Genomic DNA, 20,992 nt, shown 5'->3' with positions numbered 1-20,992 from the left:
TAGTTTGGATAGTATTGGTATGAGGTCTTCTATGAAGGTCTGATAGAATTCTGCACTAAACCCGTCTGGACCTGGGCCCTTTTTGGTTGGAGACCTTTAATGACTGCTTCTATTTCCTTAGGAGTTATGGGGTTGTTTAACTGGTTTATCTGTTCCTGATTTAACTTCGGTACCTGGTATCTGTCTAGGAAATTGTCCATTTCCTGCCGATTTTCAAATTTGTTGAATATAGGCTTTTATAATAAGATCTGATGATTTTTTTTAATTTCCTCTGAATCTGTAGTTATGTCTCCCTTTTCATTTCCTATTTTGTTAATTTGGACACACTCTCTGTGTCCTCTCGTTAGTCTGGCTAAGGGTTTATCTGTCCCGTTGATTTTCTCAAAGAACCAACTTTTGGTTCTGTTGATTCTTTCTATGGTCCTCTTTTTTTCTACTTGGTTGATTTCAGCTCTGAGTTTGATTATTTCCTGCCTTCTACTCCTCCTGGGTGTATTTGCTTCTTTTTGTTCTAGAGCTTTTAGGTGTGCTGTCAAGCTGCTGATATAGGCTCTCCCCTGTTTCTTTCTGCAGGCACTAAGAACTATGAGTTTTCCTCTTAGCACAGCTTTAATTGTGTCCCATACGTGTGGGTATGTCGTACCTTCATTTTCATTAAATTCTAAGAAGTCTTTAATTTCTTTCTTTATTTCTTCCTTGCCTAGGTTATCGTTTAGTATATTGGACCATCCTTTCATCCTTGGGCTGAAGCCTAACTGATCATGATGGGTGATTATTTTGATGTATTCTTGCATTCACTTTGCAAGATTTTTATTGAGTATTTTTACATCAATAATCATAAGGGTAAATGGTCTCAAGTTCTCTTTCTTTGTTGGATTTTTGTGTGGTTTAGTTATAAGAGTAACTGTCGTTTCAAAGAAGGAATTTGGTAGTGCTCTGCCTATTTCTGTTTTGGGAACTAATCTGGACAGTATTGATATGAGGTCTTCTATGAAGGCCTGATAGAATTCTGCAGTAAATTCATGGAGTCCTGGGTTCTCTTTGATTGGGAGACTCTTAATAACTGCTTCTACTTCTTTAGGAATTATGGTGTTGTTTAGATGTTTATCTGTTTCTGATTTAACTTTAGTACCTTGTATTTGTCTAGAAAATTGTCTATTTCCTCCAGATTTTCCAGTTTTGTTGAATATATGCTTTTGTAGTAGGATTTGTTGATATTTTTAATTTCCTCAGATTTTTTTGTTATGTCTCCCTTTTCCCTTCTGATTTTGTTAATTTGGATACACTCTGGGTATTCTTGCTAAGGGTTTATCTATCTTGTTGATTTTGTCGAAGAACCAGCTCCTGCTTTTGTTGATTCTTTGTGTACTCTTTTTTTTTTAAAACTTGGATGATTTTAGCTCTTAGTTTTATTATTTCTTCCCTTCTATTCCTCTTGTGTGTATTTACTTCTTTTGGCTCTAGACTTTTTAGATGTGCTGTCAAGCTGCTGAGTATGCTCTCTCCTGTTTCTTTTGGCGGCACTCAGAGCTATGAGTTTTCCTTTTAGTACTGCTCTCACTGTGTCCTAAATGTTTGGGTGTGTTGTATCTTCATTTTCATTAAATTCTAAGAAATCTTTTTTTTTAAACTGGCATTATTTATTTATTTTTTGGCTTGTGAAACTTCCTTAATTTGTTGATGTAGCAAACAAATTTCAACTCTGCTATGCAAATGACAGAAGAAATCTGCTCAGCAATTAACTTTAGCGTTCAATTTCATAAAGGCAACATGCTATATGGGAAAAAATTACTAACTGAACTACAGGTATTAAATACTGAAAAAAATTAACAGTTTATTATAATTTATCTTATTTAACAATCTAAGAAGTTCACGGCCATCAGCAGTTCCAGTGCAATTTCAGGTGCAGTTGGGAATTCAGGAATTTCAGTGGAGCTGTTAGTATAGCGGACCTTGTAGGTAAAATACATGCACACTTTCGATAGCACATGTGAAGGGATCTCTCTAAAGTTGACCTCATTGGTTTCATTCTCCGCTAACTGACCTGGACCACTCAACATGGCCTTTATTGTTCCTGATGTTAATGCATGTTCTCTTTTTACAATAAATTCATGACCATCAGAAGATATTAATTTCACATACATGGCATCAGGGCCTTCACAGCCACCATAGGTTTTCTCCTCTCCATCCATTATGTTCTTATAAAATTCTATTTGATCCCAGAGGAACTTACTAGTTTCCTGGCGAGGCCGAGAAGCAGTCATCTAGTAACTTGCATCCGAAGGAAGTGCTAAGAAATCTTTAATTTCTATCATTAATTCTTCCATGACCAAGTTTTCATTGAGTAGTGTGTTGTTAAACTTCAATGTATCTGAGGGCATTCTGCCATTATTGTTTTATTGAAGACCAGCCTTTGTCCATGGTGATCTGATAGGACAAATAGAATTATTTCTATCTTCCTGTATCTATTGATGCCTATTTTTTTGACAAATTATATGGTCAATTTTCGAGGAGGTACTATGAGGTACTGAGAAGAATGTAAATCCTTTTGTTTTATTATTTAATGTTCTATAAATATTTGTTAAATCCATTTAGTATATAACTTCTGTTAGTTTCTCTATGTCGCTGTTTAATTTCTGTTTCTCTTATCTGTCCATTGATGACAATGTGGTATTGAAAGTGGACAGATGTGTCTGTCTGTCCTGTGGTCTCAGGATGTTCCATACTTCTTGGTGTTTAGCTCTCTTTTCCATGGGATTTGAGATCAGGGAGCAGTGTGATGGGCTAGGCCCTCATTCGTATTTCATATTTTTTTGCTTGAAGGGGAATTGATGGCACACCAGCATATTTTCCGAAGTCCACATGCTTCTTAATCATTTTGTTATTTTAAGGTGTTTATTAGTTGTTAAGGTAGAGCTTCATATAAATAATCCAAGAATGAATTATAGTTTGAAAATATTCTTATGCTTATTGAATATTTTCTTCAAACTCTGATTTGTCCAACTATAGTTTTTCATTCTGTCAGTCCATTTATTCCTCACATGTAATTAAATGTCTATTGTGTATAATACACATTTTAATATATCTCAAGGTCAGGTTGGGGATTTGGCTCAGTGGTAGAGCCCTTGCCTAGCAAGCACAAGGTCCTGGGTTCGGTCCCCAGCTCCGAAAAAAAAATATAACTCAAGGTCTTCCCATTCTTAAACCTTTATGTTTCTCTGCCCAGTCAAGCTTCCTTACATCATATAAATGTAAATATAGCATGAAATGACCCTTGCTTTTTGGAACTCTCATTTCATTTTGCTGAAACCTTTTTGAATCTCATATATAGGAGATTGGATGCCATAGTTTATCTCCTTCTACTTATATTTACCAAATTTAGTGTAAGTCCAGGGATACATTGACCATTTTAAAACAAAATGCAAGGTCCTGCTTTGCTACATTTTTGCTCCCGGGTTAACATGGATACTTTATTTATTACCTAAGCAATATGTTGTGATCCTAATGGTAGCAAATATAGAAAGCTTAATCATGGGCATAAAAAATGAAATTTGGATTGAAAAAGTCAAAGTATTGGTGACTGGGGATTTCAATTTTCATTTGTTTATAAAATTTACAGTGAAACAATTGGTCTGTAGATCTGCATCTGTAGGTCATGCCTATGATGTATCAATCATCTAGCTTAAGAAGCACAACATGTCAGTCACCCACAAGTCATACAGCTTATCAAAAATCTGTCCCCAACACCTACATCATCCAAAGTAAAAGCCCACAGCCTGGCTACCATCCATAAGAATTGCCCATGTCCTGTCAGTCATCCACTGGAAATCCCCTCACCCTGTCAATCATCTACCAGCAACTCACAAAACCTGTCAGTCATCCAGAAGAAATTATCACAGTCTGTCAATCAGACATAACAAATGGCCATAGTCTATTAATCACCCACAGGACATGGCGACTAACTTATATAGAAACCTCTCAGAGCCGGTCAGTCATACATTAGAAACTCCCATAGCCAGTCATTCAATGGAGAGACCCACAGCCTGTCAGTCTTTCACAACATATCTCAAAGCCTGTGGATTATTCATAGGTAGTGTCAACAGCCTATCACTCAGCCCCAGGAAACATATACCAACTTTGTCACTTGTCCAAAGGACAAGCCCACACTCTATCTGTCATTCATAGGAAATACCTACACCCTGTCCATCATTGATAAGAAATAGCCAAAGCCTGTCAACCATACATAGTATGTATCTACCATTGTTCAGTATGCATAACAAATATGCACAGACTTTCAGTCAGTCCTCCATGGTAAATGACTGCTACATGAAATCATCCATAGAAAGTACCCACAACCTGTAAGGCATTCATAGGAAAAACCAACAACCTGTCAATCATGTGTAGGAAAGAGTTGCCTGTTTGTCAGCTACATGGCACACCCCCAACTTGGTAGTCATCTGGGGGAAAAATCTACATCCTATCAATAACCCATAGGAATTGCCCATAGCCTTAGAACCATTTATAAGAAATTTCAATATCCTTTCAAACAGCCACAGTAAAGTCAACAGTCTCTCAGTCATCTATTAGAAACACGCACAGTCTGTCAGTCATCCACAGATCACATACATTGCGTGAGAGTCATCCATAGGAAAAGCTAAGTGCCTGTCATGCATACAAAGGAAATGAACACAACCAGTAAATCATGCATAGGAATCTTCAACAGTGTGTCAGTTATCAAGAGAAAATTCACACAGTCTTTCAATTATCCAACAGTATTCAATTAAGATTAAACAGAAAAATTTCCAAAATCCACAACCCTCACACACTGATATCATAAATAGGGACATGATAAACCTGGAGACAGCACACAATAAATCATGCCGAGAGCAAAAATCCATCTCTGCCTCAGGCTCCTCCTCCTACATCATTCAGACCTCAGGTTTGCCATGCAGAGCCGATCCTGTTACCATGCCTGCTTGAAATCAAATGGGGAGATGTTTGTGATGAGGAACTTCATCAATTTATTCTAATAGCTTTATAAAAATCATGTAGTGAAGGAAGCGCAGGATTTTGTTTCTGTTGACAGCATATTTTCAGAAGGGTTTAGTCCACGGTTTTTCTGCATACGGTAGCTAATTCTTCAGAGCTCCTGATAAAGCAGAAGAGTGTGTAATGTGAAAACAAGGCCCTGCCTTGTGTGTCCATTCAAGAGTCCAACCTCACCTTATTTCAATTATATTGACAATAGCAACAAGAAACGTCAGTAAAATGAAAGGAAATGCCTCATTGTGAATATGATCACATTTTACCATTGAAAGAAACACAGATGTTCAAACAATATGCACATAGAATTAATATTTAATTAATGAATTCTAGTGACATGTTTACAACGTGCCTCAATGGTTTACATTCCTTTCTTTTATTCGGTATTTTTTCCTCCATCTTTATTAACTTGGGTATTTCTTATTTAAATTTCAACTGTTATTCCCTTTGCCGGTTTCTGGGCCAAATCCCCCAACCACTCCCCTTCCCCTACTATATGGGTGTTACCCTCCCCATCTTCCCCTGTTACTGCCCTCCCCCCAATAGTCACGTTCACTGGGGGTTCAGTCATGGCAGGACCAAGGGCTTCCCCTTCCACTGGTGCTCTTACTAGGCTATTCATTGCTACCTATGCAGTTGGAGCCCAGAATCAGTCCATGTATAGTCTTTGGGTAGTGGCTTAGTCCCTGGAAGCTCTGGTTGGTTGGCATTGTTGTTCATATGGCGTCTCATCCCCTTCAATCTCTTTCAGTCCTTTCTCTGATTCCTTCAACGGGGGTCCTGTTCTCAGTTCAGTGGTTTGCTGTTCGCGTTCGCCAATGTATTTGCCTTATTCTGGCTGTGTCTCTCAGGAAAGATCTATATCTGGTTCCTGTCAGCCTGCACTTCTTTGCTTCATCCATCTTATCTAGTTTGGTGGCTGTATATTTATGGGCCACATGTGGGGCAGGCTCTGAATGGGTGTTCCTTCAGCCTCTGTTCTAAACTTTGCATCCCTATTCCCTCCCAAGGGTATTCTTGTTCCCCTTTTAAAGAAGGAGTGAAGCATTCACATTTTGGTCATCCCTCTTGAATTTCATGTGTTCTATGCATCTAGGGTAATTCGAGCATTTGGGCTAATATCTACTTATCAATGAGTGCATACATACCATGTGTGTTTTTCTGTGATTGGGTTACCTCACTCAGGATATTTTCCAGTTCCATCCACTTGCCTTTGAATTTCATAAAGTCATTGTTTTTTGATAGCTGAGTAGTCTACATGTTTACGTGAAGGCTGTTAGTTTAAGACTGACTGCCATGCAGCTAAGATCAGGGTCTTAAAGCCCACACCCACAGTGACATGCCTATTCCAACAGGGTCACAACTTCTAATATTGCTATTCCCTGGGCTTCACACATATAAACCATCAGACCCAGGATACAGTTCAATATAATAAAGACAAGATAAGAATGGTACACAGCAAATATCATTCTAAAATATTTATGCCAAGCATTCACACTAAATCAGAAATCAGAAATGTGAAAAGTATATTTGATCTTCCCCTGTTCAATAAAATCATTGAAGTCTTAGCTAGAATAACAGCACAAGTGAATGAGATAGATGTACACCCTTGAAAGAATGAAGCCAATGTCACTTTATTTAGGCCTGGGTGGTTGATATACACAAAAGACTCTAAAGCCTCCACCAAAATTCCCCTGCAGCTATTCAATTGTTCAGCATTGTATTAGAGGAAAAGCAATGCATCAAACCAAGTTAGTTTCTTAAATCCAAATACCCAGCACACTCTGCAAATAAGCAAACTAACAGATTCTCACAGATATTATAGACTAAATATAACCAAGGAATTGAATGACTTGTACAGTTAAAAACTCTAAACTTAACGTAAATTAACAGAAGAAGATACAGTAATATGGAAAGGCCCCATGCTCCTAGGTCAGAAGGATTAATATGGTGGAGTTGGATGTGATGGTTTATATTTCCTTGGCTCAGGGGTGGCACTATTAGAAGCGTGGTCCTGTTGGAGTAGGTGTGGCCCTGTTGGAGTAGGTGTGCGACTGTGTGTAAGGGGTTTAACACACTCATCCTAGCTGCCTAGAAGGCCGTATTCTGCAGGACCATCCAGATGAAGATCTACAGCTCTCAGATCCTCCTTCACCATGTCTGATTGGTGGCTGCAGTGATCCTGCTGTGATGATAACAGGTCTGAACCTCTGAGGCTGTAAACCAGCCCTAATGAAATGGTTTCCTTTTAAGAGTTGCATTGGCCATGGTGTCTGTTCACACAACTAAAGTCCTACGTAAGACAGTGGCCATAACACAAAAATTCATCTAGATAGTCTGTGCAATCCCCTAAGAATACCAACACGATTCTTTAATGACATTTAGAAATCCATCATTAATTTAATAGGTCAATATAAAGGAGCCATGTAGGTCAGCACAGTCATCAACATTAGCGCAGCTTGAGCCCTCACCGACACAGATTTGGAGTTAATACACCATAGAGGTAAAGCAATAATGAAATCTGCAACAGTATTCAAAGGCTCATAGGTTGGGAAACGTAATTAAGCATCTGTCCATAATTTTGTACACAGACAGCCATGAGTCATTGAACACCCCTGTCTGGGTTCAGGTAAAGCAGATGTCTACCCTTCAAGAGACTAGAGGCTCCAGGAAGCTTATACATATGGTGGAGTTGCTGGGCTGGGGATATCCTTGTAGAGGAGACAAGGGATAGGGGGAGGAGGTATGCAATATTGAGATGTGGAACTGTCAGGGGGTGGATTGGGAGGGGAATGAAATCTGAAGTGTAAAAGTAAATAAATAAAAAATGGCTATCTTGCTGATAGCAATCTACTGATTCAATACAATCTATCAAAATTCCAATTCAATCCTTCATAGAGTCAGAAAGATGAATTTGGAAATTCACTTGGAATAACAACAACAAAAAAACAAGGATAGAGAAAACCATCCTCAACATAAAGAAATAATAACAATAAAAGATAGAATCACCATCCTTGACCTCAAGCTGTATTACAGAGCAATAGTTTTAAAAACTGTATGGTATTAAAAACAGAGACAAGCAGGTAGATCAATGTAATAGAATTGAAGACACCGAAATGAACAAATACTTCTATGGTCCCTTGATGTTTGACAAAGGAAATATAACCATACAGTAGAAAAAAGATAGCTTTTTCAATAATTGTTGCTGGATCAACTGGAAGTTCGCACCCAGAAGAATGCAAATTGATCTTCTTCCCTAGTGCAAAGCTCAAGGGCAAGTGGATCAAGGACATCCACATAAAAAGAAAACACTCAAAGCCATAGGGGAAACTGTGGAGAAAAGCCTCGAACGTAGGGACTCTGCGGAAATTTTCCTGAAAAGAAACACCAATGGCTTCTGCTCAAGGACTTTCAAATGGGACCTCATAATATTGCAAAGCTTCTCTAAGGCAAAGGATACTGTCTTTAGGACAACACGGCAACCAAGAGATTGGGAAAAGGTCTTTACCAATCCTACATTCAATAGAGGTCTAATATCCAATATGTACTAAGAACTCAAGAACTTAGACTCCAGAGAGCCAAATAATCCTATTAGAGAAATGGATATAGAACTAAACAGAGAAATCTCAGCTGAGGAATATCGAACAACTGAAAAGTACCTGTAGAAATGTTCTTCAACAATCTTAGTCATTAGGGGAATGCAAATCAAAACAATGCTGAGATTCTACTTCACACCCCTCAGAGTGGCTAGGAACAAAACTCAGGTGACCACAGATTCTGACAAGAATGTGGAGAAAGCAGAACACTCCTCCACTGTTACTTGGATAGCGAGCTGGTACAACTGCTCTGGTAATCAGCTGGGGGTTTCCTCAGAAAATTGGACATAGTACTACCTGAGGACCCAGGTATACCCATTTCTGGGCATAGAGCCAATAGATGCTCCAACATATAACAGACAAACATACTCCAGTAAGTCCATGGCAGCCTTATTTTTAATAGCTAGAAGCTGGAAAGACCCCAGAAGTCCATCAACAAAAGAATGGATACAGAGAATGTGGTACAATTACACAAACGCAGTACTACTCCGCTATTAAAAAACAATGACTTCATGAAATTCATAGGCAAAAGGATGGAACTAGAAAATATCATCTTGAGTGAGGTGACCCCAGAAAATAACACAGATGGTGTGCACTCACTGATAAGTGAATAGTAGCCCCAAAGCTCAGATGAGCCAAGGTGCAATCCACAGATCACATAAAGCTCAAGAAGAAGGACAACCAAAATGTGTTTGTGTCAGTATTTCTTAGAAGGGGGAACAAAAATATTTATAGCAGGAAATATGAAGCCAAAATTTGGAGAAGAGATTGAAGGAAAGTATATATTAATTAACTAATTAATTAAAAAATAAAAATTAAAAATAAATCCATGGTATATGGGGAATTGACAGCACGTTAACAAATTATACTGATGAATAGAGACAGCTTCATGGAGAAGACAGAAACTTGGTCCATTACACAGAACAAGCACAAAAGTCAATGCCACATGCATCATGGAACAAAACATAAGACTTCATACCACAGATGTGGGAGATGAGAAAATAGGAAATATGTTTGACTTCGCTGTCCAGAATGGTACTTCCTGAACATTACTCCTATAGCATAGAGAATAAAAACATCCATTCATAAATCATACCTCCTGAAATTTAAAACATGGCATAAATCAATGATCATCATCATTTAGCTGAAAATGATGCCTCTACCATTCGTAAAAATCTTAATAGATTCCTATAAAAATAAGTATATTTACTCTATAAACACAAGAAAAGCCTTATCTATTAAGCTTCACACCTACCAAGTAGCATTCATGATACGTAAAGTAGTCTGCATGATTTCAGAACAGAAATGCAAACATGGTTATTCCAAAGCTACAAATACTGCAAAGTAAACCAGTTACTGGCTCTTAAGATGTTCTGGTACAGTAGTGGAACACATATTATGGAAATAATTCTCTTTCCTGATTCTATTTCAGACACACTCTATGTGATGGAAGCCAGGCCTGAAACTGCTAAAGCAGCCAAAATCCTAAGAGTAGATATGTCCTGAGCCAAAAGGAAAACTCAGTACTCTTATCCGTATCAATGAAATGACTGTCATAGCTATAGATCTGTGTTTGGAACCCTCATTAGAAAAGCATCATCTTCTTGTAGGCTATAGACACTAACACAGAGACCCCAACCTGGAAAGTGTACAGAGAAGGTGGTAACTCCATTTTAAATGGTATGACTCCTTTACATCTCTCCCTCAAGACTTCATTATCTCTATAGCAAATAAACGTAGAGATTCTAAGAGATTGGGGTGATAGATTACTGTAGTGAGTGACTTACAGACATAATACCAAGTAACTAGTAAAAGAGAAGAAAAAACAACATGGAATCTGAGAAGTAATACTAAGAAGTCAATAGGATTCAAACAAGGAATTGCTGAGTGGATGAAGGTAGAGGTCACTACTTTCCCTTTCGTGCATTCAGAGGACCTGTGGGAGCATCACCTAAAGACAGCACAATGGCACCAGCCACCCTGGGTTTCCCTTCAGTATTTAGGTATTTTAGTAATTTCTGCAATTTAATGAGTATAAATATCCTCCACTTGGGAAGACAGATGTGATGTTTGGATTCCACTGAGCATGGATGTTTGTTAAAATTTATTCTCAGTCTAATAGGTCAGGTCTGCACCTGAAGGGTGCACTGTGCACTCACTGATTTTGGTGAACAGGATTTTATGTGTGAAAAGAACAAATACTTCTCACGCATTTACCAGATGATGCAATCCAGGAGATTGGAACCTTGATCAAGGAGAATCCATGTCTCTGTGACTGCAGTGTCCTGGAGGTGACTCATTTGTCCTTCTTTGCCATCGGGCAGGCAGCAGGCCAATACCATGACAGTAGATGTATCCATGTCCAAGGTGATCCTTAGTGAAGCTCAGTTTTTTTCAGAGATAAAGTGACGTCACGAACAGCAGATGACGTTTGCAGACATGACAATTTATGGAGTCTGGTCTGCGTACGCTGTAAAGTTGTAAAAGAAAGCCAGCACAGCACTGTTAGTAAAACAGTCCAAGGAGAGCAGTGGGCCTCTGATTTGTGAGGGTTTATCATGAGATTGCTAAGTAGGACTCCCTCTTGTCAAGGACTCTGCTGCTAGTCCTAGTGACTCATCCTATGAGTGTTGACCTAAACTGTTTGCCTTTTAATTAAGAGTTTCCCATTAAGAATATCCTTGTAAGAGCACCAGTGGAAGGGGAAGCCCTGGATCCTGCTAAGACTGAACCCCCAGTGAACTAGATTGTTGGGGGGAGGGCGGCAATGGGGGGAGGATGGGGAGGGGAACACCCATAAAGAAGGGGAGGGGCAGGGATTAGGGGGATGTTTTCCTGGAAACCAGGAAAGGGAATAACATTCGAAATGTATATAAGAAATACTCAAGTTAATTAAAAAAAAGTTTCCCATTAAAATGTTCTAAGTGAAAGCCACAAGTTTCTATACTCTTTATTACATCAGTAGCTTTTTAGTGTATTTTTCAAGTGAAAACCAGTCTTCAACTGGTACCCTTTAAAACTTCAGGAGCTCCTTCCAGTACCTGATGGAATTAGGATGCCCCATTCTGTGTGGGGTGTTTTCAGCAAAGGCCCCTGTATTGGACTCATGACTGCTAGCATTTGTTCCATCCGGAAGACCTAGTTTTACAGGAATGCCCCCAAAATTCACTCTTCCATCCTCTCTGACTCTGCTCAACAGCAGCACTGGAGCCTTGGAGGCTAGGATGCTGGTTGATTTTAAGCAACTCTACAAAATGTGGATATAATCTGGGAAAAGTGAATCACAGTAGAGGTATCTTCTCCATCACATTGTCCTGAGGGCAAGTCTGAAGCTCATTTTTTTTGTGATTGATGTATAATTGCCCTGCTAAGTGTAAAAGACAAAAGAGAGAACCCCAAATGGTCCAGCATGATGAATGGGTAAACAGAGTTTATCATATTGATACAATGGACTAGTCTCTAGAGATGGACAGAGGCATTGACAGTATCTTATGATAAAAGAAGCTATTATTTAATGACCAAGAAAGGGGATATTTCTATATTAGATGACTTCATTTTTGTTAAATACGCAAAATGACCTGGTTGGTGGGGGCATAGAAATTTATCCCAGCACTCAGGAAGCAGAGGCATGTAGATTTTCACGAGTTTGGGGCCAGCCTAGTCTACAGAGGTAGATTCAGGAGAGCCAGAGCTACACACACTCAAACACACACACACACACACACACACACACACACACACACACACACACAGACAGAGAGAGAGAGAGAGAGAGGGAGAGAGAGAGGGAGAGAGAGAAAGGGGGTGGGCAGAGACAAACTTTCTTGAAAATCAACCAATCACTCACACAAGGAATCACTTAAACAAACAAAAACCTCAAAAAACCAGACACCAAAAAACCAATCAATCTATCAAACAATGTCAGAAGCAACAGCAGCAGCAGCAGCAGCAGCAACAACAACAACGACAACAACAACGACGACAACATCTACACCAAAAACCAACCGAATGAGACCAAATGTTAGATTGGATTGCAGCCAGTTTACTCCTTAACTCAAAGCATCCATGAAACCCAGGCACATCATGGGCTATGGTGTGCTCTACACATCCTGATCTTAAGTTCCTATACTTAAAGTAACACTTCTGTCATTAAAGAGGGATAGGCTGAGCTGGTGCCTAACAAGTTGATAGGGGGTAGGATCTGGAGGAATAAAGAGTACCTTCTAATGGCCACAGAGTTTTCTCAAACTTAAAATATTTTTAAAACCAATAGTATAAGGGATGCATAATTTAATGACATAGTAAGAATGCACTCCTAGATTATATACTTGAAAAAGATGAATTTGCTGCATAAGTGTATTACATACCTGTAAACATGTTATTATTGAAAGATAATGCTTCTTTCACATGTATGAATGTTTTGCCTACGTGTCTGTGTGTGCACTATATGTATGTCTGGGCCTGTGAAGATATGAGAGTTCTAGATCGCCTATAATTAGATTTGAAGATGCCTTTGAGCTTCTTTGTAGGTGTTACTGTAGGTTTCAGGGTTTGAAGCTGACTGATGTTGAGGATTACCTTTGCCCTCCAGTAGCAGACAGGTTACCTTCCAGTATTATGAACTCTGGTTAGTAGTGTGAAGAGTCTAGTTAGACCCCGGCTCAACCTATCCCCCCCCCCTGTGATGACAGAAATGTTATCTTCAGAAGTCAGTCCTGAACATCAGATTGTGTAGAGCAACCAATAGTCTTGGCACTGGCTTGTGATGGTCAAGGTTTTCTATAGGACCCTTTGGATAATGACTCAACAGGTTGTCACCCATTCCTGTTGCTGGATTTGTAACTTGGTGGCACAAGATGTCTAAGTGGAGCCTCGTGTCATGTTAGTTTTTGGCTCCATATGTATTCCATACATATAGGAAGCTAATAGAGTAGCAGATTTCCATTTAATTTTTTCAAAGGGACTTTAGTGTTTGTTGTCCCTCCCCTTATTTCCTACTTTACCTAGGCTTGCATGCCAGGGCTGTGGGTGCCTGGTTAAGAAAAAGAAACTGACCCTCTTCCTTATCAAGTATGAATCTGTATGCCCATTCCAACATGCAGCCAGCAGGTGACCAGGATACACTGGAGAGAGTGATCAACTCCAGTCAACATCATGTTGATGAATATGAAAGGAGGGTAATGGGGCTTGAAAAATGCGAGGGAGGTAGAAGTGTGTACCCTTTGCCTCTACCCATTTCTCCCGGTTCCCTCTCATTAACCCCTCCTATTCTAGCTTTTATCTCTTCCCAACACTATACACTCCTTCCTCTTCCTGGGGCGATATTCTTCTGCTCCCTAGTTCCCTAGTAGATAGTCAGGAATCCTGTGTGGTTATCCAGATTGTAGTTCTCATATCAGATACTTAAAACCTAACATCCTTAACAGCAGACACATGAAATGTTTGTTGTTTTGGGTCTGGGTTTGCCAAATCAGGATGATTTTTTTAGGTCCATCAGGCCAGTCTTAGGGTTACAGATTGCAATGGCTGCCCTAACTGCCCTCAGTACTCCCTTTGAAGGCCATGCAAATAGATCTACTTCAGCGTCAACATTGACAGAGCTTTGAACAAGCACTGAGGGGGCTGGGCTCCTAACAGTGGAGTCTGAGGGGGGCACACATGGAGCATAAGCATAGGGTACAGTCCGTAAGCCAGCTCCATTGTGAGCTCAGAGCATGTCACTATGGTGGTGCCAGTGCAGCTGTGTTACTAGGTGATGAAGTATAGTTCAGTTAACCCTGAACGAGCAGGTCTTGCCTACACTTCTTTGGCAAGAATTGGTGATTTTAGCAAACTCTTATCGTATAATTTGGGAGGTGGAGATTAGCTAAATGGGAGGGAAGAGAGGGTAAGAAGGTCCTGGGCGGCCCTAGCGCTCCATAATGGAGGAAGATTTTGAATATGATGCTCTGGCATTGAAGTTCCCCAGAAGGGGACGCTGGTACACCCGTCTGTGGCGCTCCTGTCCTGGTTTTGGATGCCTGCGTCAAAAGAAAACGACGAAATTTCCCCTCTATCTGATCGGGTATGATCCCGTGGGTCGATTACAAACAGCGGCCTGTGTTGGGGACGTGGAGAAAATTGAAAGTATGATCCATGAGTGTCATCATCATGTGGATGAATCTGATTGGAGGGGCAGGTAATGGGGCTTCAAATTGATGAGGGGAGTAAAAGGAGGAGGGTAGGAACTGTTAGGGACACTCAGGGCTAAGGAGGAAGACAAATCAACTTCCAGGGCTACAATCTGAGGGTAGAGAGTGGTCATACATAGGCTCATTTTCACTGGGGACCCCTGGGTTTTATACCTGCTAAATGCTCTTAGTCGTATGAGACCTCCACACTGTGGAACAGCAGCTCCTAGGCCTTAATGAAACTACATAATTTTATTCTTATGTTAACCCTTACATTTTGTAAACATACAAAAAGACACACACACTCACACACATAAATACCGTTGTTTTGCCTCTGTGTATTTTCTGTGTACCATTGTGATAGAACCTGGTGCAGGATCCCCTGGAACTGCAGCTATAGACAGTTGTGAGCTGCCCTGTGTGTCTTAGCAATCAAACTGAGTTCTCTACTAAACAAAACTAGAGCTGTTATTGCCAAGACCCCTATCTAGATTTTCTTTCTTCTTTGTTGTTGTTGTTGTTTTCTGTTTTTTCATTTTTATTAGATAGTTCATACATTTACATTTCAATGTTATATCCTGTCCTGCCTCTTCCATCCCACTTCCCACTCCCCCTGATTCTATGACGACTTTCTTAATACATAATATGATGCAATATAATAATGTATAATATAATATAATGTATATGATACAATATAATAATATAGTATAAAATAATAATGGATCAAAGACATTTAGAACTGGAACTGTGACCATGCTCCCATGTAATCACCTTCTGTACTGTTGTTTTTACATCGATACACATGTGAAGGACAGAGATTGTCCTCATCTCACTTCCTGTGCCCCACACGTGTGGAGCTTAGGGTGTGGTGGTCAGAGACAATGTCGACTGCTAGTTATGTTGTACCACCATGGGGTTCTAAGGCCTGAGCTCAGGCAAGCAGGCCTCCCTGTGGGTTCCAGCCCATCGTCCCTCTGTTCTGGAGACTCCACTCAAGCAAGTCCATGGTGTGCTTTATTTACTGTCTTGGAGCACACTGATCCTCACACTTGTAGGCAAGTGAGCTTTGCGGATCCCCTTATCCCAAGATCAGCAGTCAGGTTTTCAGGACAAATGCTTTACCAGTTGAGTTTTAACAACTACCCCAGCCCCTCATTCCTTTTTCTCTGTGTGTGTGTGGGTTCTTACCATGAACCCCCTTGCTCATCGTCCCTCCTCCTCTTATATGAGGGTTCACCCCCACCCGTTTGCCCACTCCTTCCGGATTCCCTGCCTTAGCATTCCGTTCCACTGGGGCTAGAGCCTTGGCAGGACCACGAGCTTCTCCTCTTATTGGTGCCCAACAAGGCCATCCTCTGCTACATATGCAGTTGAAGCCAGGGGTCTTTCCATGTGAACTCTTTAGATGAACGGATATCTGGGTTCTCTCCAGCTCCTGGCTATTGTAAATAAGGCTGTTGTGAATGTAATGGAATATGTTTCTTTGTTTTATGTTGGAGCCCTTTTTGTGTATATGCACAGGAGTGTGTAAAGCTGGGTCCTCCAAACAGATTTCCAGAGTTGTCCCAGCTTGCTCTCCCACCTACAAAGGAGGAGTGTTCCTCCTTCTCCAAATCCTCGCCTACCTCTGTTGCCTGAGTTTTGATCTTAGCCATTCTGACTGGTGTGGCGTTGAATCACAGGGTGGTACTGATTTGCATTTTCTCTGATGACTAAAGATGTTGACCAGTCCTTTAGGTTCTTTTTGGCCATTTGATATTCCTCAATTGAGAATTCTTTGTTTAGCTCTGCTCCCCATTTTGTAATAGAGTAATTTGATTCTCTGGAGTCCAACTATTTGAATTCTATGTGTATATTGGTTGTAAGCCTTCTATCAGATGTAGGATTCATAAAAATCTTTTCCAATCTGTTAGTAGCCATTTTTTTCTAATGACAGTACTCTTTGCCTTACAGAAGCTTTGCAATTTAATGAGGTCCCATTTGTTGATTCTTGATCTTGGAGAATAAACTATTGCTGTTCTGTTCAGGAAATTTTCCCAAGTATTCCAGGCTCATGTATTCTAGGCTCTTCCCCATGTTTTCTTCTTTTAAGTTGAGTATATCTGGTTTTATGTGGAGATCCTTGATTTGCTTGGATTTTAACTGTGTACAGGGTGATAAGAAAGGTTTGATTTGCAGTCTACATGCTGAGTGCCAGTTGATTCAGCACCAGTTGTTGAAAAAGCTATCTTTTTCCCACTAGATGGTTTTAGTTCTTTTGTTAAAAATCAAGTGACCATAGGTAGGTGTATGGGTTCATTTCTGGGTCTCCTATTCTATTCCATTGATCTACTTGCCTATCGCTGTACCAGTATCATAACATTTTTATCACTATTGCTCTGTAATACAGCTTAAGGTTAGGGAGGGTGATTCCCCCAGAATTTTTTTTTCTTGTTGAGTATAGTTCTCAGGATCCTGTTTTTTTGTTAATGCAAGTGAATTTCCAAATCGCTCTTTCTACCTCCATGGGGAATGGAGTTAGAATTTTGATGGAGATTGCGTCGAATCAGTAGATTGCTTTTGGACAGATGGCCAATTTTATAATGTTAATCCTGCCAATCTGTGAGAATGGGAGATCTTTCCATCTTATGAGATCTTCTATTCTTTCTTCAGAGACTTGAAGTTCTTACCGAACAGGATTTTCACTTGCTTGGTTAGAGTCACACTGGGTTATTTTATTTTATTTGTGATTATTCTGAAGGTGTTGTTTCCCTAATTCCTTTCTTAGCCTATTCATCCTTTGAATAGAGAAAGGCTACTGATTTGTTTGAGTTAATTTTGTATCCAGCCACTTTGCTGAATTTGTTTAAGGGGGCATCCTTGACTACTCCCTGATTTTAGTGGTATTCCTTCAACTTTCTCTCAATTTAGTTTGATGTAGGCTATTGGTTTGCTGTATATTGCTTTTCCTATGTTTATAGTAAGCTTTGAATTCCTGATTTTTCCAAGACTTTTAAAGGTTAGCACCTCATTCTTATATCCTGTCTTTATGGTTGAAGGGGAATCGATGACACACCAGCATATTTTCCCTAGTTCACATGCTTCTTGATCATTTTGTTATTCTAAGATGTTAATTAGTCTTTAAGGTGGAGCTTCATATAAAGAATACAAGAATGAAGTTTAGTTTTAAAATATTCTTCTGTTCATTGAATATTTTCTTTAAAAACACTGAATTGTCCAATGGTAATTTTTCATTCTGTCAGTCCATTTATTCCCCACATGTAACTTAGATATCCCCTGTGTAGAATACACGTTCTAATATCTCTCAAGATCTTCCCATTTGTAAAACTTCATTTCTCTGCCCAGTCAAGCTTCCTTACATTCTATAAATTTAAATATAACATGAAATGAACATTACTCTTTGGAACCCTTCTTTCATTTTACTGAACCTCTATGAATCTCAAGCAAGGCAGCTATGCCACCATAGGTTATTACCTTGTAGCAATATTTACCTGATTTTGGTGTGAGTCCATGGGCACATTGATCAATATACGGCAAAGCATGAGGTCCTGGTTTCTATACCGAGTATAGAAGTGTTACATATGGGCATAAAAAATGAAATGTGAAAATAAAAATAAAAGAAAGTATTGAGGACTGAGGGCTTATATTTTGTTCACTGTTAAAAATGTACATAGATGCAAGTGACCGGTAAAATTGCCACTTACCTGTTGATTGTGACATATTTTGTTTAATGTAGGCCACAATGGGTTGCATGATAATTACCTTTAATTTTGTAAAGTGCTAAAAGTATTGCTAATTATAGTTGTAAAATAATAAAAAGGATAAATGACCTTCCATTCTTAGAGAGGGTAAAATGTGAATGAAAATGAAGGTAACCACAATAGATAAGATAGGAGGATTAAGAAATGTAAACTTCTTTTATATGAATTTTTTTATGTGTACTGCTGATAAAATCCTGTTTTTCTCTCACAGAATAGTTCTGTTTGTTATCACTAGGAAGAGAAATCATTACCATGATCAGGAAATGCTGAGCTCTCAGGAGCTGGAAATGCTTGTAGTGTTGTAGCAGATTTCTTCCCCATTCGAACTGAAACATCAGAGTAGCCCCTATTAAGATATGTTTAATGTTCATCCCTTGGATGGGGACATGGAGTCATGGAGCTCCTGAAAATACCGAGGAGTAACTAGTAAGTTCCAGATATTAGAGTATGATTTAAATTCAAGCTGAGATCAATTTGGGAACTTTTCTAGGATTCAGACAGGCTGCTTTGAGCAGCGAAGAAGGTCAGGATAGAACACCTGCCTTAAATAGGAAGAGTCATGTACCATATCCCTAGCACAGTAAATGAACATTCGAGTAGACCTCAATAAATAAGAACATTGTAGTTACTTTCTTCCATCAGATAGAAATCACCTTCATATTATGTAGTACTTACAGGTGATGATAGTCTTACTGGGAATTCAGAGATGTTGCTAAATGTGTTTTCAATTTGCAGGACATCGCTGCATTATGCGAGTGCCCACAACCATCCAGATGTAGTGACACTGTTATTAGAAAATAAGTCCAACATTAACATCCAGGATGATGAAGGCTGCACACCGTTGATTAAGGTAGCTATTGGCCATCTGTTTTGGTATGAAATGGATTAGAGGTGTCCTTGTTTGGTTTCTGTTGTTGTGAGAAAACACAGACCAAAACTTACTCAGGAGAGGAAAAAGTTATTTAGCTTACATTTATTCATCCCAGTTGATCCTCATGGGAAACCTGGTCAGGAACTCAAATAAGGAACTGGGGGGAAGAACTAAACTAGAGATCAGGGGAGAATGCAGCTTTCCATGGCTTTTACACAGGTTTGGTCAGCTTTTTTTTATACAACTTTGAACTCAGGCATGCCCCTACCACAAGACCTTGGGCTTTCCTACTTCTGTCTAAATAAAAAAAAATAGTTCCACACAGTGCCCCAGAGGCCAGTCCAATTCCTCAAGTGAGGATCTTTCCAGGTGTATTAAGCATGTATCACATTGGCAAAAAGAACAAAATCTAAGCAAACAAGCAATCTCTGCATTGTGACAGCCAACCAGCACAGACCTGAGTGCTTAGGACATCTAGGTGGGTTGGTAGAACCCCTTAATTCTACCACTTGGAAAAAGATGTGGTGGGGAGATCATTAAATGAGTCAAGCCTGGAGTATTTAAGAAGACCTTGTGTCAAAATGGAGGGAAAATATGAATAACTAAAACTCTGTCTGATTTCAGAGAAACTATTCAGTGCCATTGTAGAAATGTCTCCCTTGGCTTCCTTGAAGTGAAGATGTATTTCTTTGTACAATTTCCACAGGCTGCGCAGCGGGACAACACACATTGTGTTTGTGTATTGCTCAGGCACAATGCTAATCCAAATTTGATGGATTACAGTGGGAATACAGCCTTTCACCATGCCATTTCCAGGGGCAGCATAGCAATTGTAAAGATGCTCCTGGAGTACAACGTAGATATTGAAGCCAAAACAGAGGTAAAGGTCATTCAACTTCATTCCCAATGCACTTCTAGCTACTTCTAGCTGGGACACTCAGACCTATTTTCTACATGCAGAACCTCAAGCATTCTCACTGAATGTGTTCAGAGGAACGCTTTTTCTCTTTAAATATGTGTGTGTGTGTGTGTGTGTGTGTGTGTGTGTGTATTTATAATTAGTGCCAAAAACCCCACAGAATAGCATATTTTGTCTCAGCGTTGACTTTAAGTTTGAAATTCAAGATTATAGGCTTTAGGATTACACACAGACACACACAGACACACACAGACACACACACACACATACACACACACATCACATCACATCTACACCAACAAGAAAAAGAAATACATTTCAAGTTTAATGATTATAGAATATATAGAACTGGGTTGCTGCTAAGAAGGTATTGATGTGTGTTTGGCTCAGGGATGAGGGCAGACTGGGAAAGGAGAGAGGTGTCAGGCAAATTAGAAAATCTGATCATTGAGAAAATATACAAAACATTTTTATGATTTTCAAAAGTTTTGGTATTCATAGAAGATGCTATTGCCCTTGGGAGATAATTTTTAGTTTAGAAAAGAAATATATTTGGAGTGCAGATTGAGAAACTCTGCTCCAGATACCTCTTGAGCACACTCCTTCAACAGGGGCATACCAAACTTTATATT

At 39.5% G+C, this 20,992-nt stretch overlaps 1 protein-coding gene and 1 pseudogene across 2 annotated transcripts in view; one reads left to right on the top strand and one right to left on the bottom strand.

The window, feature by feature from the left end:
* Nucleotides 1-1,636: 1,636 nt before the first annotated feature.
* LOC134482358 (elongin-C-like) lies at nt 1,637-2,255 on the bottom strand (annotated as a pseudogene). The gene has a single exon (XR_015639752.1). The product of XR_015639752.1 is annotated as an elongin-C-like (transcript).
* A 12,252-nt stretch (nt 2,256-14,507) lies between these two features.
* Nucleotides 14,508-20,992, top strand: part of LOC148000499 (uncharacterized) — a 51,894-nt gene continuing 45,409 nt past the window's right edge. The window contains exons 1-3 of the mRNA XM_087589415.1: nt 14,508-14,817; nt 19,306-19,420; nt 20,148-20,321. Of these exons, the coding sequence (XP_087445541.1) occupies nt 14,561-14,817; nt 19,306-19,420; nt 20,148-20,321 (546 nt within the window). The 5' untranslated portion in view covers nt 14,508-14,560. The remainder of the gene's footprint in view (nt 14,818-19,305; nt 19,421-20,147; nt 20,322-20,992) is intronic.

Source organism: Rattus norvegicus, chromosome 16 (assembly GCF_021556685.1).
Source record: "Rattus norvegicus strain SHRSP/BbbUtx chromosome 16, alternate assembly SHRSP_T2T, whole genome shotgun sequence".
In the NCBI taxonomy this organism is placed as follows: domain Eukaryota; kingdom Metazoa; phylum Chordata; class Mammalia; order Rodentia; family Muridae; genus Rattus; species Rattus norvegicus.
This window is presented reverse-complemented; position numbering and strand designations above follow the sequence as displayed.